Raw genomic sequence first — 17,455 nt, 5'->3', positions numbered from 1 at the left:
TCTCTCTCTCCCTCTTCCTCTGTCTCTCTCTTTCTGTTTTCCTATCTCATGCTTTCTCTTTCGGTCAATTCCTTTTTTAAGTGTTTACCATCTCAAAATATATTTCAATTTAGTTCTTTTTTATTTTATTGTGCTGGGTAGGGGTACATTGTGGCATTTATAATGGCTCTTACAACATATCAAAATCTCATACTTGAATTCTTTCCCTCTACTATTCTCTCTTATCTCCCCTCCCTCAATGGAGAAATAGCTTGAACAGGAGTCTTTTTCCATTGTTGTTATTCACTGAGTTATTGGAGTTCTATTCAGAAAGTCATTGCCTAGACTCATCTCTTAAAAAGCTTTCTCTGTGTTTTCCTCTAGTAGTCTTAAAGCTTCAGATCTTATATTAAAGACTGACATACTCTGAATTGACTTTTTGTACAGGGTGAGAGAGATAAATCTATTTTCAGTATTGTACATCCAAACATCACTTGTTAACAATGTTGTCTTTTTTCCAGTGCATATTTTTAATGACTTTGTCAAGAAGTACATAGCAGAACTTTAGAACAAAATTAATTAATAGTGGTGAAAACTATCTATTACAGAATGGCTAGTTTTATAATCATGAGTCATCCTTCTTTCTTTGTAATTAAAACTTATTAATTTTGGTTCTGTGAATTATTTACTTACATGGAGATTCAAACACTGTTCCAAGGGGTGGCATACTACCTGTTTAGGCCAATCACAGCCCTTCCATTTTCCTCATAAGGGATTTGATTAACACTCAGCATAGACTATGGGCTACAGACTGCTTCTAAATGCCTTTGTGCTATCTTCCCATTCTAACTTGGTAACAGAAAACTGAATTATTTTAAGGCATATTATACCAATCTACCTTGCAATTAGAAATGGCAAATTATATGAAGGCAATATTATTGAGTAGCTATTTGGTGAAACTTCTGTATAGGGACTGAGGTGGTGGAAAATTATACCGTTTACCACACTCCAACACTATAATTTGTGATATCTAGTTGGGAAAAGAGAAATCACTGCAAGTACTCAAACACTACAACTTCAGCTATTCAGTTGACAGGCTGAGATTATAAACAGGATATGCTTTACAATCCATGGGTCACCATCAACTGAAATCTGCTACCACATCTCATGTGCAGGGACAAGAGAAGAGGTAGCCTCCTCATAGTCCAAGGATGGGGTCATGCATTAGTTATCATTTTTTCTTATATATATGGACATTTCCAGGCAGAAAAGTGTTTTATGTTATACTCTTGTTGGTCTGTGACCAACACACTCCTCATTGGAATTAAATACGCACAATGATGTTTCTTACTGAAGGCATTGGGGGTATCTTTGCTTCCAGGCTGTGTAGGTTGTATATTGAATTTAGATAAATGTTATTGTAGGACTAATATCTGCATTTCCTCCTTGCTGTCAGTCAAAGTTTTCTCCCATTTCCCAGATATTTCCTATATTCCTTGGCAATGGTCTCTTTCCTCTTCAAAGACATAAACATCTTTAAGTCCTCCTCATGCCTCATCACTACTGGCTAACCCCTCTGCCATATCTTTTACTGAAATTTTATAGGATCATGTGATTACATCACATCCATAAAGACATTCAAAATTTTCTTATGTCAAAGTTATAAACTAAATCACATCAGTGAACTTATTTTTGAAGTACAAAGTGAAATATTTATATATTTGGGGTTTAGAATCTGGACATGGTGAGGACATAAGAAATTATGACCAGAAAATAAATTACCTTTGTGACAGTATTAGCCAAAACATAAACATAACATGACTAAAATAATGTTCAGTGGAAATAATATGAAAGCTCTAAATTCTTAGGAAAGTTTTGAGTATCCAGGTACAGTAGGCATATAAAACCCCAAGTAGATGTGACCTGAAAAGAACCTCTCCATGTCATATAACAGTTAAATTTACAAAAGTACAGAACAAATAATATTGAATATTTAGAGTTGCAAGAGAGAAGTGTCAAGTCACTTACAAAGGCAAACCCATCATAATAGCATCAGAAATACTGAAGGCCAGGGAGGAATGGAAAGATGTATTTCAATTGCTGAAAGTAAAAATCCTGCTAACCTAGATTATGATATCCAGGAAAGTTATCGTTCAAAGTTAAAGGAGAAATAAAGACTTTCCATAAGTAAATAACTCATGGCCAAATATCCAGCATTGCAGATGATACTCAAAGGAGTCCTATACACAAAAGAAGAAGAAAAATATATACAAAATCAAAAGAGCTTGACAAAGTATTAATCTCACAGGAGCATAAGGGAAACAAATCAGGAAAATGAATATTAGAAAGTTATCATATATTAGTATTTCAGCAAACCTTCATATTCTAATAGCCATGGGGAGAAAGAAAATGATATAAAGTATTCAAAAAAAAAAGGAGGAAAACACCAAAAAATAGGAATTAGTACACAGCTTTCAGTTATAGCCCTGAATGTAAATGTTCTTAGTTCTAAAATTAAATGATAAAACTGGCTGATTGACTTAAAAATGATCCAATCATATACTGTCTTCAAGAAAGTGACATCATTGGCACAAACATACATTAAAAGAAAGTAAAAGAATATTTCAAGTAAATGGAATTCAAACTAATTAGGAGATACACTCATATCTGACAAAGCAATATTAAAGTCAAAATTAGAAAAAAAAGAAGGTAACTGCATATTGGGAAAAAAACATCCAGAAAATATGATAGTTGCAAATCTATATGCCCCTATCACCAGGACATCCAATGTCCTAAATCACAAAGTACTGGATAACAAGGAATGGATACAACAGTGATGACTTTAATTCTCATACTTCACCAAAACATAGATAATGCACACTGAAAAAAATCAATAGACATCAGAGTTAAATCACACTTTAGAACAAATAGGGTTAATGAACACCTACAGTATATTCTCCCCAATAACTACAGGATATGCTTACCAGCAGTCTTTGGAACTTTCTTCAAAACAGATCATATTACAATAGCCTCAAAAAAATCAAATACTTAGATGTAAACCTAACAAAAGATGTGAAAGACCTCTACAAGGAAAACTATACACTTCTGAAGAAAGAGAGTGAGGAAGACTATAGAAAATGGAGAGATCTCCCATGCTCATGGATTGGTAGAATCAACATAGTAAAAATGTCGATACTCCCAAAAGTAATCTATATGTTTAATGCAATTCCCATCAATATTCCAATGACATTCATTAAAGAGATTGAAAAACCTACTGTTAAATTTATATGGAAACACAAGAGGCCACGAATAGCCAAGGCAATACTCAGTCAAAAGAACAATGCAGGAGGTATCACAATACCTGACTTCAAACTATATTACAAGGCAATAACAATAAAAACAGCATGGTACTGGCACAAAAACAGACATGAAGACCAGTGGAACAGAATAGAGGACCCAGATATGAAGCCACACAACTATAACCAACTTGTCTTTGAGAAAGGAGCTAAAAATATACGATGGAGAAATAGCAGCCTCTTCAACAAAAACTGCTGGGAAAACTAGTTAGCAGTCTGCAAAAAACTGAAACTAGATCCATGTATATCACCCTATACCAAGATTAACTCAAAATGGATCAAGGATCTTAATATCAGACCACAAACTCTAAAGCTGATGCAGGAAAGAGTAGGAAATTCTCTGGAGTTAGTAGGTATAGGTAAGAACTTTCTCAACAAAACCCCAGCAGCACAGCAACTAAGAGATAGCATAGATAAATGGGATCTCATAAAGCTAAAAAGCTTCTGTTCATCAAAAGAAATGGTTTCTAATCTGAAGAGAACACCCACAGAGTGGGATAAAATATTTGCCAACTATACATCAGACAAAGGACTGATAACCAGAATATATAGGGAACTTAAAAAACTAAATTCTCCCAAAACTAATGAACCAATAAAGAAATGGGCAAGTGAACTAAACAGAACTTTCTCAAAAGAAGAAATTCAAATGGACAAAAAACACATGAAAAACTGCTCACCATCTCTAGCAATAAAGGAAATGCAAATTAAAACCACGCTAAGATTCCACCTCACCCCTGTTAGAATAGCCATCATCAGCAACACCACCAACAACAGGTGTTGGCGAGGATGCGGGGAAAAAGGAACCCTCTTACACTGTTGGTGGGAATGTAAACTAGTACAACCACTCTGGAAAATAATTTGGAGGCTACTTAAAAAGCTAGACATTGATCTACCATTTGATCCAGCAATACCACTCTTGGGGATATACCCAAAAGACTGTGACACAGGTTACTCCAGAGGCACCTGCACACCCATGTTTTTGCGGCACTATTCACAATAGCCAAGTTAGGGAAACAGCCAAGATGCCCCACCACTGACGAATGGATTAAGAAAATGTGGTATCTATACACAATGGAATTTTATGCAGCCATGAAGAAGAACAAAATGTTATCATTCGCTGGGAAATGGATGGAATTGGAGAACATCATTCTGAGTGAGGTTAGCCTGGTCCAAAAAACCAAAAATTGTATGTTCTCCCTCATATGTGGACATTAGATCAAGGGCAAACACAGCAATGGGATTGGACTTTGAGCACATGATAAAAGCAAGAGCACACAAGGGAGGGGTGAGGATAGGTAAGACACCTAAAAAATTAGCTAGCATTTGTTGCCCTTAACGCAGAGAATCTAAAGCAGATACCTTAAAAGCAACTGAGGCCAATAGGAAAAGGGGACCAGGAACTAGAGAAAAGGATAGATCAAAAAAAGAATTAACCTAGGAGGTAACACACATGCACAGGAAATCAATGTGAGTCAATACCCTGTATAGCTATCCTTATCTCAATCAGCAAAAACCCTTGTTTCTTCCTTTTATTGCTTATACTCTCTCTACAACAAAAATAGAAATAAGGGCAAAATAGTTTCTGCTGGGTATTGAGGGGGTGAAGGGGAGAGGGAGGGTGCAGAATGGGTGGTAAGGGAGGGGTTGGGGGCAAGGGGGAGAAATGACCCAAGCCTTGTATGCACATAGGAATAAAAAAAGAAAAAAAAAGATCATATTTTAGGGCATATAGAAAGTCTTTACAAATAAGGCAAGGAAATAATTTCTTGTAATTTATTAGAGTATAATGGACTGAAAACATAAAACACAAGTAAAAAGAACTAGGAAGTTATAAAAAACACTTGGATGTTGAACTATATTCTTTGGAATGAATTCTGGGTCATTGAAGAAATTGGATGAAATTTAAAAATTCTTTTTTTTTAATGTCCAAGAGTTGTTATTTATGTTTTCTTAATTATTAATTTATTCACATGTGCATACATTGTTTGGGTCATTTCTGCCCCCATCTCCCTCCCCCCTCTCCCCCCCACCCCCATCATTTCCAGGCAGAACTTGTTCTGCCCTTATCTCTAATTTTGTTGAAGAGAATGGAAGCACAACATAACAGAATTTGTAGGACTTAGTGAAAGTAGCTCATAGGTATGCGTGCCTATATTAAAAAAAATCAGAAGCCACTTATGGTGCATGTATGTAGACAGTTGATAAATGAGATTAAGGCAACTTTGAGCTATGGAAAAAGTCAAGAACACCTGGGCTACATAGTGAAAAATCATCACAAGAACAAATCTTTTAGTTACCTTTTTATTTTTATGGTGGTACTGGGGTTTGAACTATGGATTTCATGCTTGCTAGTCAGGCACCTCACCATTTGAGCCACTCTACCAGTCCTCAAGAACAAATCTAAGAAAACAAAGAATATAGCATATAAAACTAAATAGCTATCCTATACGTCAATAGCAAACTTCATGTGAAAGAAATCAGGAAAGCATCCCTGTCACAATAGCCTCAAAAATATTAATAAACCAGACCAAGAATGTGAAAGACCTCTACAACAAGAAGTATAAAACACTAAAGAAAGAAAAAGAAGTAGATATTTGAATATGGAAAGACTTTTCATGGTCATGGATGAGCAGAATTAATATTGTTAAAATAACTATATTCCCCAAATTGATATACAGAGTCAATGCAATTCCCATCAAAATTCTAATGGTATTCTTCAGAGAACAACAAAAATCATTTTAGAATTCATATGGAAGCACAGAAGACCTAGGATACCTAAGCAATTCTGGGCAGAGAGAGCTATGCTGGTGGTATCGGAATAACTCATTTTAATTTATACTACAGAGCCACATTAATGAAAGTATTGTGGCACTATCACGAAACAGATAACAAAGACAAATGGGATGGGGGAAGAAGGATAAGAAAGAGTATTAGAAAGGGTGAATTTGATCAAAGAAAAATATATACATGTGCATAAATAATAAACTAACCCCCTTTTACAAAGAATACATACTAATAAAATAGTTTGAAAAAGATCTCTTTAATAAATAGTGCTGAGAAAATCCACATGTCAAAGACTGATACTGGATTATTACATTTCATCCTGTAGAGAAAACAATTAAAATAGATCAAATACCTTACTCTGAGTATGACAACTTTCAAACTGTTAGAGGAAAATGTACGGGAAATGTTTTGTAATATAGACCTAGGCAGCAGCTTTCTAAATATGACTGATGGCTCAAGAAACAAGATGGGATTGCAAGAGACTAAAAATCTTCTGCACAGGAAAGAAAACAATTAGAGTAAAGAGAGAACCTACAGAAGAGGAGAAAAATCTTAGCTGGGCACTGGTGGCTCATGACTGTAATCCTAGCTACTCAGGAGGCAGAGATCAGGAGGATTGCAGTTCGAAGCCAGCCTGGACAAATAATTCCACAAGACCCTATCTCAAAAAACCCTTCACAAAAATAGGACTGGTGGGGAGGCTTAAGGTGAGGGCCATGAGTTCAAGCCCCAGTACTACACAAAAAAAATCTTTCACAGCTATTTTTCCAGCAGAGGATTAACATCCCGGATTATAAGGGATATAAAAAAATCTAAATGGAATGAACAAGCAATCCAATAAACAAATGGGAAAATGAATTTTATAAACATACTTTTCAAATTAAAAAGAGCAAACAGTTATTAACTTAATAAAAATCATTCAACATATTTAGCATTCAGGGAAAAGCAAATCAAAACTATATTGAGATTTTATCTCAATGGAATCTCTAGCTTCAAGAAAACAAAACAAAACAAAAAAACAAACAAATAATGGAGAGAATATGGGGAAAGTGAACCATTATACAGTGTTAGTGGGAATATAAGTTTTTCTAGTGGCTGGAAACCAAGATGAAGTTTACTAAACTAAACTAAAAATGGAACTAGCATATGAATCAGCTATGTAATCTCTGAGCATAAACTCTAAGGAACCAAAGTTAATATATAATAAGGATACCTATATACCCATATTTTTTCAGTGCTATTCACAATATCCTAGTGACAGACATAGATTAAATGTTCATCAACAGACAAAATGATAAATATTGCATATATACACAATGAATATTATTCAACCATAAAGAATATGAATTCATGTCATTTTTTCAGGAAAAAAGGATGAGAGGATAAAATTGGAGGTCATCATGTTAGGCAAAATAAGCCATACTTAAGACAAGTATCACTTGTTTTCTCTCACATGTGAAATCTAAGAAAATAATAAAAGACATGACTTGAAAGAAGAAAAGGTATTATTATGAAGAAGAATGTGATCATGGAAAATAGAGACAAGAGGGCTTTGAAGTGTAATGGCAGAGGGATCATGATAAAAATATGTTATTTTTATGTACAAAATTGTCACAATGAAACTCATTGCTCAGTAAAAATTGAGATGCATCAAAAATAAATACAAAATGCAATGATTTTAAGCAAACTCAATTAAATACAAAAGAATATGAACAGAGAGACAAGTCAAAGAAATTAGGAAAAGTATTTGTTACAATATAAGATACAGATGATAATAAACAACCAAATATTTAAGTAGAAGTACCCAATAAATAAAATGACAAGTACAATCGAGATCCTCAAAATCAGACTAGACCAAGCAAAAGAATTTGTAAATAACTTGGATATAGATGTTTTGAATAATCTAGTCAGACAAGAAAGAGAGAGAAGAAAAACAAGAATCAATAAATTGTAAGAGATTCATTTGGCAACTTTTAAGTGAACAAACATTACCACTAAGGGAATTTTAAAAGAAAAGAGAAGAAAAACACATTGAAAAGAGATTTTTTATTATTATAGCTGAAAACTTCCCAAAATTTAGGAAAGAGACAGATATCAAAGGGCATAGATTAGATTGAACCAAAATGGTCATCTCCAAAGCATACCATAGTCAAACAAAAAAATTAAAAGGTATAGAGGAAATTCCAAAGACAGCAAGAGAAAAATTTCAAGTGAATTAGATCTCCATTAGATTATGAGAAGTTTTTGCTGTGGACACCTTAGAGGACAGGAGATAATGGCATAATATTTTAAAAATTCTGAAACAAAAAAACCTGCCAGTCAAAAACTTGGCACCCATAATAAAATTAACCTTTTGATATAAAGGAAAAATAAAGTCTTTCCTGGATAAATAAAACTGATGGATATTACTCACCACAAAACCAAATTTACAAAAAACCATAAAGGTGTCCTTTGCTGCCTACAAGAATCTCATGTCATCAGAAAAGAAACATATACAGTAAAACATTAAATATATAAAATGGAGAGGTATTTACCAATATAAAAATAACTAGGGACTTTACCATCATGCTTTCATCAATGGAAAGATCATCCAGAGAAAAATTAATGTGCACATGAATTTTCCTTGTAGAGGTCATTCACATCATTTGTTAAGTTTATTCCTAGGTATTTGATTTTTTGAGGCTAATGTAAATGGAATTGTTTTCTTATATTCTTTGTCAGTCTGTTCCTTGTTGGTATATACAAAAGCTGCTGATTTTTATAAATTAATTTTGTATTCTGCTACTTTGCTGAAGCTCTCTATGGTGTCTAGGAATTTTTTGGTGGAGTTTTTTAGGTCTTTTAGGTATAAAATCATGTCATCTCCAAATAGGGATAGTTTGATTCTAACTTACCTATTTGTAATCCTTTAATTTCTTCTCCCTGTATTATTGCTCTAGCTAGGAATTCCAAGATAGAATGTTGAATAGGAGTGAGTATGAGATTGGCTATGGGTTTTTCACACATACCCTATATTATGTTGAAGTACATTCCTTCTATTCCTAGTTTCATCATAGCTTTTATCATGAAAGGATGTTGAATTTTATCAAAGGAATTTTCTGCATCTTTTAAGATGATCAAGTGTTTTTTGTGTATGTTTTTGTTAATGTGCTGTATTTCATGTAATGATTTGGGTATGTTGAACCATCCCTGTATCACTGGGATTGAAGTCAATTTGGTCATGGTGTATGATCTTTCTGATATGCTATTGAATTAGATTTGCCATTATTTTATTGAGGATTTTTGCATCTATGTTCATTAGAGACATTTTTGTGTAATTTTATGTTTTTGTTGTGTCCTTATCTGGTTTGGTGATGGGTGTTATACTAGCTTCATAGAATGAGTTTGGCAGTGTTCCTTACCCTTTTATTTAGTGGAAAAGTTTAAGGAGTGTTGGTATTAGTTCTTCTTTAAAGGTCTGGTAGTACTCAATGGAGAATCCATTAGGTCCTGGACTTTTCATTTTTTGAAGACTTTTTATTGCTGGTTCAATTTCATTGCATGTCATAGGTCTCTTTATATGATTAATTTCCTCTTGGTTTAATTTTGGGTTGTCCTAGGTATGTAGAAAATTTTCTATTGCCTCTAGATTTTTGAATTTATTTGAATATAGAATTTCAAAGTAGTTCCTGATAATTCCCTGGACTTCTGTAATGTTTGTTGCTGGCTCCCCCTTTTAGTTTCTGATTTTATTAATTTGTGTCCTTTCCCTCTTCATTTTACTCAGATTTGCCAGGGTTTTGTTGATCTTCTTTATTTTTTCAAAGAGCCAGCTTTTTGTTTCATTGTTTCTTTGTATGGTATTTTGTTGATTTCAGCACTTATTTTTATTGTTTCTCTCTTTCTGCTTGTTTTGGGTTTTGCTTGTTCTTGTGTTTTTAGAACCTTGAGATGCAGCATTAGGTTATTTATTTAATATCTGTCTGTCTTTTTAACATATGCACTCATAGCTATAAACTTTCCCTTAGGAAAGCCTTTGCTGTGTCTCACAGGTTCTGATATGTTGTGTTTTCATTTTCATTAAATTCTAGAAACTTTTTCATTTCTTCCCTTATTTCTTCTATGACCCAGTGATCATTGAGGAACATGTTGTTCAGCTTCCAATTTTTTTGAGTTTTTTTCTGCTTCTTCTTTTGTTGTTAAGTTCTAGTTTTATTGCATTGTGGTCAGACAGTATACAGGGGGTTAGTTTGATTTTCCTTTATTTTTGAGACTTGCTTTGTGCCCTAGGATGTGGTCTATCTTGGGTAAAGTTCCGTGGGCTGCAAGAAGAATGTATATTGTGCTGCCACAGGATAGAATACTCTGTAGACATCTGTCAGTTCCATTAGATCTATGATCTTTTCAGTTTCTAGAATTTGTCGACTTTTTGTCTAGATGACTTATCTATTGGTAATAGAAGAGCATTAAAATCTCCCACCAGCACTGTGTTAGGATTTGTCTGTAATTTTAACTCCATTAATGTATGTTTAATGAAGTTGGGACACATATAAATTGGTAATTGTTATTTACTCTTGATGTATTATTCCTTTTATGAGTATGAAATATCCTTCTTTCTCTCTTTCTGACTAATTTAGGTTTGAAATCCACTTTATCTGATACAAGTTTTGCTCTTCCTGAATGTTCTTGGGGATTGTTAGCTTGCTAAATCTTCTTGTACCCTTTCACCATAAGATAGTGTTTGTTTCTGTCAATAGGTGGGTTTCATGTAACAACAGATTTTCAGATATTCCTTTTTAATCCAGTTTGCCAAATGGTGTGTTTTGATGGGGGAGTTGAGTTGAGTATATGAACATTAAATATTAGTATTGAGAAATATGTGGTAATTCCTACCATTTAGTTGTTTTTGTTGTTTAAGGGTTTGTGTGTATTCAGCCAATTCTATGCTATTGTCTGAGTATTTCTCTGTTGCTTGAGGTGTAATGCTTCTAGTCTTTCCATGGTTATGTTTGTTTTCATCTTCTGTGTGTAGGATTTCTTTCAGAATCTTGTGTAATGGTGGTGTGGTGGTCATATGTTGTTTCAGTTTCTGTTTGTTATGGAAGATTTTTATTTCTGCATTGATTTTGAATGATATCTTTGCTGAGTAGAGTATCCCAGGGCTCAAATTGTTTTCTTTCATTGCTCAAATTACCTCACTCCATGCCCTTTCTTTTAATGATTCTGTTGCAAAATCTGCTGTTATTTTCATGGGTTTCCCTTTATATTTTACTTGATTTTTCTCTCTTACAGCCTTCAGTATTCTTTCCTTGATCTTTGTGCCTGTTTTTTAAATGACAATGTGCTCTGAAGAGGCTTTATTTTGGTCATGTTTGTTCACTGTGGCTATTTGAGGATTTTATTCATCTGTTATCTTCTACCTGACTCAATTGCTGTGCTATTACTAGGTTAGTTTAGAGCTAGGTTGATGTTCTCTTTCTGTTTCCTGACCTGGCAATATAAATCAGCAAAAACAAATTCACTGATTCAATGCCAGACTAGTTATTTTCAAAATATGTAGAAAGCCCCTTGGTGCTATTATCTATAAGCTGTGGAAATTGGACAGATAACAGTTGTTTCGGTAGAGCAAGTTACTTAAAAGAGCTGATGCTAGAGAAAGGGGCAGAAAGGGGGGAACGGTTAAGGGTGAAAAGGGTGTGAGGCATAGTGATTCTAGGGTACTAAGTCTCTGATGTGTGTTGAGGTATAGTCCAGTTGTTGTGGGAGAAAGTGCTGTTGCCAGGGATTGCCTAAGGGATAGGAAGGACAAGGTAACATGTTAAGTTAGTATAATAGACTACTCAGTGGGTGGTACGTATTGAAGAGGATGGGGTAGTAGGGAACTGGTGCAGGGGAGGAGAGGAAGTTGAGGAGGAGAGAGGAAGGGAGGGAAGATGAAAAGGGAAGAGAAAGAAAAATTGGAGAGAGCAAAAAGTGAACAATAGAGGGCTGAGTGATTTAGTGTTTGGACAGAATGGAATAGGGAGTTAGTCAACAGTAAGATGGGAGGAAGAATAAAGACAAAAATTAAAATTTTAAATTAAAAACTAAAATAAAAAGATGTATTTATGTATATACATCTTTATCATATATATATAATGTCAGTTCAATGAGTGTTCTGTACTCTTTCCTCTGATTTCAGGTTCAGGTAGTGACTTTTCTTTATAGGGGCAAGACATTCTCTCTCCTTAAGATGAGCATATTGGGTTGCATGGCAGTGAATATTGGCCTTCCCTATTGAACTACATTGAGGGGACTTGGCTCTGGGTATTTGAGCCCGGGCTACCTTATTGGGATGGGGGCTCTGGCACAGGTGCATTCTCAGAAGTGGTTCCATGAGGGACTGGTAAATGAGCAGTCATCAACACCTTCCACTCACAGGACAAGCCTGTGAGTTAGAGATGAGCTTTTCTTCTGGGGAGACTGTCAGTTTCAGCTTGCTCCTAGTTTCTTCAAAACAGTGCAATGCCTGGTTTTCACCACAGTGCTGCTGAGTCACCCTACCCCCACATGGGCATTTTCAGCCCTTATTCTGCTCCTCCCCCCACCAGCCAGAGGGGAAATGTTCCCACCATTTTTTTTGGACCACCTTGTTCTTTTGGGGGGGGTGGTTTGCAATCAGCTCCCCAGTTTTGCTAGAATTTGTGGTTCCCTCCAAAACAGATAATGGTGTTGTGTTTACCCATCTGTTTTCAGATTGGCTGTAGTGAAAACAGGTTAGGTACAGGACAGTACAGGCAGGCAGCAAACTAGAGTTTTGTGTCTGCCCATGTTTGGTGGGTCCCAGTCTTCCCAGATGCTTGCAACTTTCTTTGTGCAGCTCTCTGCATTCCATTATTGTTGTTGAGATTGCAGGCATACTAAGGCAGGGATAGTTCTATGCAGGTAAACAGCAATTGGAGGTTCCACACATATTATGGCAGGTTCAGGTACTCCCAGATGCTTGCAGGCCTCTTTCTGCACTTCTGTGTGTTGTGTTTTAGCTTTACTGACCCAGGGTATAGGGAATTAAGAGAGAAAAAGAAAAAAACAAAGAAAGTAAAAAATCAGGGGGAGAGGGAGGAGGGGAAGGGGTGAGAAATGACCCAAACATTGTATGCACATATGAATAAAAGAAATAAAAAGAAAGTAAAAAATCATTGGATAGGAAAAAGGACCAGGAACTACAGAAAAGGTTAGATTAAAAAGAATTAACCTAGAAGGTAACACACATGCACAGGGAATTAATGTGAGTCAACTCCCTGTATAGCTATCCTTATCTCAACCAGCAAAAACACTTGTTCCTTCCTATTATTGCTTATATTCTCTCTTCAACAAAATTAGAGATAAGGGCAAAATAGTTTCTGCTGGGTATTGAGGGGGTGGGGGAGAGGGAGGGGGTGGAGTGGGTGGTAAGGGAGGGGTGGGGGCAGGGGGGAGAAATGACTCAAGCCTTGTATGCACATATGAATAATAAAACAATAAAAATAAATAAATAAATCATTGGATGTCCAGGGATGCCTGCCCCTGTCCCTGGCTATTTCCTACCAGTGAACCACAGGCAGGCTGGCAGCTGCCTGACTCTGTGCCCAGTTGTTTTGCACTATAAAAAGTTAATTTAAGGGTAAGTCAATGAATATTATGTGCCCCCTATGTATTGATAGTATCTTGGCTGGCAGAAAAAGCAGTGTTAGCTGATCCTTGCTGCCATGAAAATCTGGACAATCTGTTTGAAATCATGCAGGTCAATGTCCCAGAGTCCATCAGGTATCCACCATCTTGGACCTCCTCTCTCCTTTTTTTTCTGATTGAAAATTTGCCATATCCCAGCTTATCCTAAGATTATCTTTCATTTTTATATGTCTTACATTTATACAGTTGGATCTTTTTTGCTTCTGGCTTTCTTTGTTTGGGCTGATGTCTTTGACCAGTTTGTGAAAGTTTTTGGTAATCACCATATAGCTCTTCAAATATTCTGTTCTTCCCATTCTCACATTTCCTTTTTCACTAGCATTTCAATTACACATAGGTAAGACTTTTCATTGCATCTCACATTTATTTTTCTCTTTGCAATTTAAGTATTTTGTTTTGATTTCTGTTTATTTTTTGGTGATACTGAGGGATGAATTTGGGACCTCATGTTTTTATATTGACTTAAATTACACTTCACTTTCAATCTTCTCATAAGGCTAATCTAATTTTAAACAAATCTGATTCCAGATTTTTAAATTCCAAAATGTTCATTTAATTGTTTTTATATATTCCAATATTCTTTTGAACATCTACATTTTATGGATGTACTACATTTTATTTCTACTATCTTCAATATACTATCATTGATGCTATAATATTATCTATATGTGCCCTTTTGATAATCTCTGGTTATATTCCAATCATTTTTCCATATTTTGATAACACATTTCAACCTTCTTTTTTGCATCTTGAATGTTATTTATTAAAAATTGTAAATTATATAGCTTGAAGTTAATGTTATTTTCCCAGAAGTGTCATTCATCTCACTATAAAATGAATATAGTGAAAGCAAATGTCTTTAAGATATTACTGGCATGTAGTGAATAGAGGTCTGTCCTACTACTAAACAATATGAAATTTACATGGAATTATTTGCTTCCAAATGCCAATAGAGCCAAAAATTACAAACCCTGCCTAAATATAAATGGAATTTTGGTAGTTTGAAGCTTATTTTCAGTCCTTATATGACTCAGTGTGTATCTGGCTCATTCATAGACATCTAAAATTAAAATTTAACTAATGTGTATTGGAAATGGAGGAAGTGAGCAGTGACTATAGTATGTAAAGTTTCCACTTTTGTGGAAGAAGGGTATCTAGTAGTGTTAGAATAGATCTGGATCATTTTCCTGATCATTAGCCATGATTAAAGTGCTGTGAAAATGTTTTTTGAATCCACTATCTATAATTGCTGAGAATAATAACTACTTGCTAGAAAGAGACTAATGCCTTTGACTCACCAATTTATTGTTACTGTTTTAAGACTTATTTCTAGATTCCAAATCCACAGGTTAGAGTCTTCCAGAACTTTCTATGATTTGCAAACATAAAATACATCATATATGCTCATTTAAAAAAATCCAGAGTGGTTTAGTATTTAGTTTTCTGCAATGAAATAACATCTGACAGACCATATAATATCACTCTTGTATTTGGGGTTAAATCATTTGTGGGTGGACTCAAATTCCTTTGTAATATTTAAAAATATAGCCAGTAGGAATAGCTAAAAAAGTTTGCAATTCTTTAAAAAATATAGTTAGACTGTTATATGGCCAATTCTGGTGAAATATTACAGCTTTCTTTTCCTCTACCAGATTAGGAAAAATAAGTAAGTATTTTAGTATTCTAAAAATACATGAAAACATGATACTTCCACTTAGTGATATTTTACTGTTCCTATTCCCATATCCAGAATCTTGAGACCTCTGCTTTAAGTCAATCAAGGAGTCTTAGATAATCTTAAACTCTTTCAGTTGTCTCCTATGGAAGTTTGAATAATTTAGCATATTTCCTAAAGTATCTAAAAATAATTGCCCCATTAATCTCTTCAGCATCACTCCTGCCACTCTCAAACTGATTTTCTGTAGCTACTTAATTCCTCTTTACAGTCTACAAATTTGTCAGCATCATAAAATCTTTATGTTTATTCTCCCAGACAGAGTTTTTCTCCCCAGATAATTCATTGATAAATGATTTTTTTTCCCAAATCATCTTGGTATGAGCTAAGTACCACTTAACAAAAACTTACTTACAAGCAAAAGTAAGATAAGTAACACCTCTCTAATCAATCTACAGCATAACACTATTTTGATTTACAGCAGAGCAATAGCACTTTCTGTTACAATTTTTTTCTAGTTTAATAGTGTAAGCTGTCTTTATCCAGTTGAATACAGCCCTAGGAGTCACATAATCTTACTTGTCTTATCCATTTGCTTAGAATTATGTCAGGAAATCAGAAGTATTTGACACATATTTGCTAAAAGACCAATTCAATGCATGTATGAAGACACAATTTAATTGATTCCACTGGATTTTCTTTTTGTTTGCTTTTCTCATTCCTTTATTCCACTTAGCAAACCACATAGTGAGTTAGCATCTTCCTCATGGAGGCTTTCACTTCTTGATTTCTAAGTGTATAAATCACAGGATTCAGCAAAGGAAAGATGACAGTGTGGAAGAGAGAAACAACTTTGTCAGCTGCCAATGCCTGGAAGGGGTGAGTGTAGATAAAAATGGCAGGTCCAAACATGAGAAACACAATGATAACATGAGTGATGCATGTAGAGACAGCCTTGTTCTTCCCTTCTGAGGACCGTCCCTTTACATGACAGAGGATGACTGCATATGAAGACAGAAGTCCCAGGAAGCACAGGAGGGTGAGAAGGCCACTATTAGAGACCATTAGGAGTTCCACTACAAAGGTATCAGTGCAAGCCAGTTTGATGACCTGTGGGACATCACAGAAGAAGTTATCTAGCTGGTTTGGACCACAAAAAGGCAAGTATAAGATAAGGGCCACTTGTACAATGGAATGGGCAAAGCCTCCAAGCCACAGAGCCAACAATAATGCACAGCAGAGTCTAGGGTTCATGAGGGTTGAATAGTATAAAGGATGACATATGGCAATGTAGCGGTCAAAGGCCATCACAACAAGAAGAAACATCTCTCCTGCTCCAAGGAAGTGCAAGAAAAAAAGCTGAGTGATGCAGCTTCTATAGGAGATTACCTTCTTCTCAAAGAGGAGATCCACCAGCATCCTGGGAGCCACAATGAAGGAGTAGGAGACATCTAGGAAGGCCAAGTTTCCCAGGAAGAAATACAGAGGGGCTGTAAGTCCATGATCTAATCTTATGGTGAAAATTATGAGAAGATTTCCAGGAAGGATTATGAGGTAGAAAACTGAGAGTAGCACAAAGATTAGGAGTTGAGCATCCTGAGACTGGGTCAGACCAAGCAGGATGAATTCTGTTACCAGTGTGCTGTTCTGTGTTTCCATCATTTCTCAATCTGAAGAATAAAGCAAAATGTTTTGTCAGTTATAAACACCTTTTCCTTTATTTCAAAAATCTATTCCATATGAAACAAAATTTGCCTCTATGAACTTATACCTTATAATTCACCTGTGTCTTAAATTTTACCTTATATCCTAATTCTTCACTAATATACAGATCTTCAAGCAAAATTTTCATTACCATTTAACTATGTGTTTCTAAATATGTTCATGTAAGATTCTGGGTCACTGTGATTGAAGTATGTTTGGAATTTCCTGGTTAAAGCAAAACTTAGCCATCATCAAGGTTGTTCTTGTT

At 35.1% G+C, this 17,455-nt stretch overlaps 1 protein-coding gene across 1 annotated transcript; it reads right to left on the bottom strand.

The window, feature by feature from the left end:
* Window positions 1-16,215: 16,215 nt before the first annotated feature.
* LOC109679946 (olfactory receptor 4N5) lies at window positions 16,216-17,142 on the bottom strand. The gene has a single exon (XM_020154982.1). The coding sequence runs from the start codon at window positions 17,140-17,142 to the stop codon at window positions 16,216-16,218; it is 927 nt and encodes a 308-aa protein (XP_020010571.1).
* Between the last annotated feature and the right edge of the window lie 313 nt (window positions 17,143-17,455).

This window comes from Castor canadensis, chromosome 3 (assembly GCF_047511655.1).
Source record: "Castor canadensis chromosome 3, mCasCan1.hap1v2, whole genome shotgun sequence".
In the NCBI taxonomy this organism is placed as follows: domain Eukaryota; kingdom Metazoa; phylum Chordata; class Mammalia; order Rodentia; family Castoridae; genus Castor; species Castor canadensis.
Note: the sequence above shows the minus strand (reverse complement) of the source record. Positions and strands in the feature narration are given on the sequence as shown.

Excerpts from the sequence above, each read along its gene's own strand:
- LOC109679946 (XM_020154982.1), bottom strand. The coding sequence starts at position 17,142 with ATGGAAACACAGAACAGCACACTGGTAACAGAATTCATCCTGCTTGGT.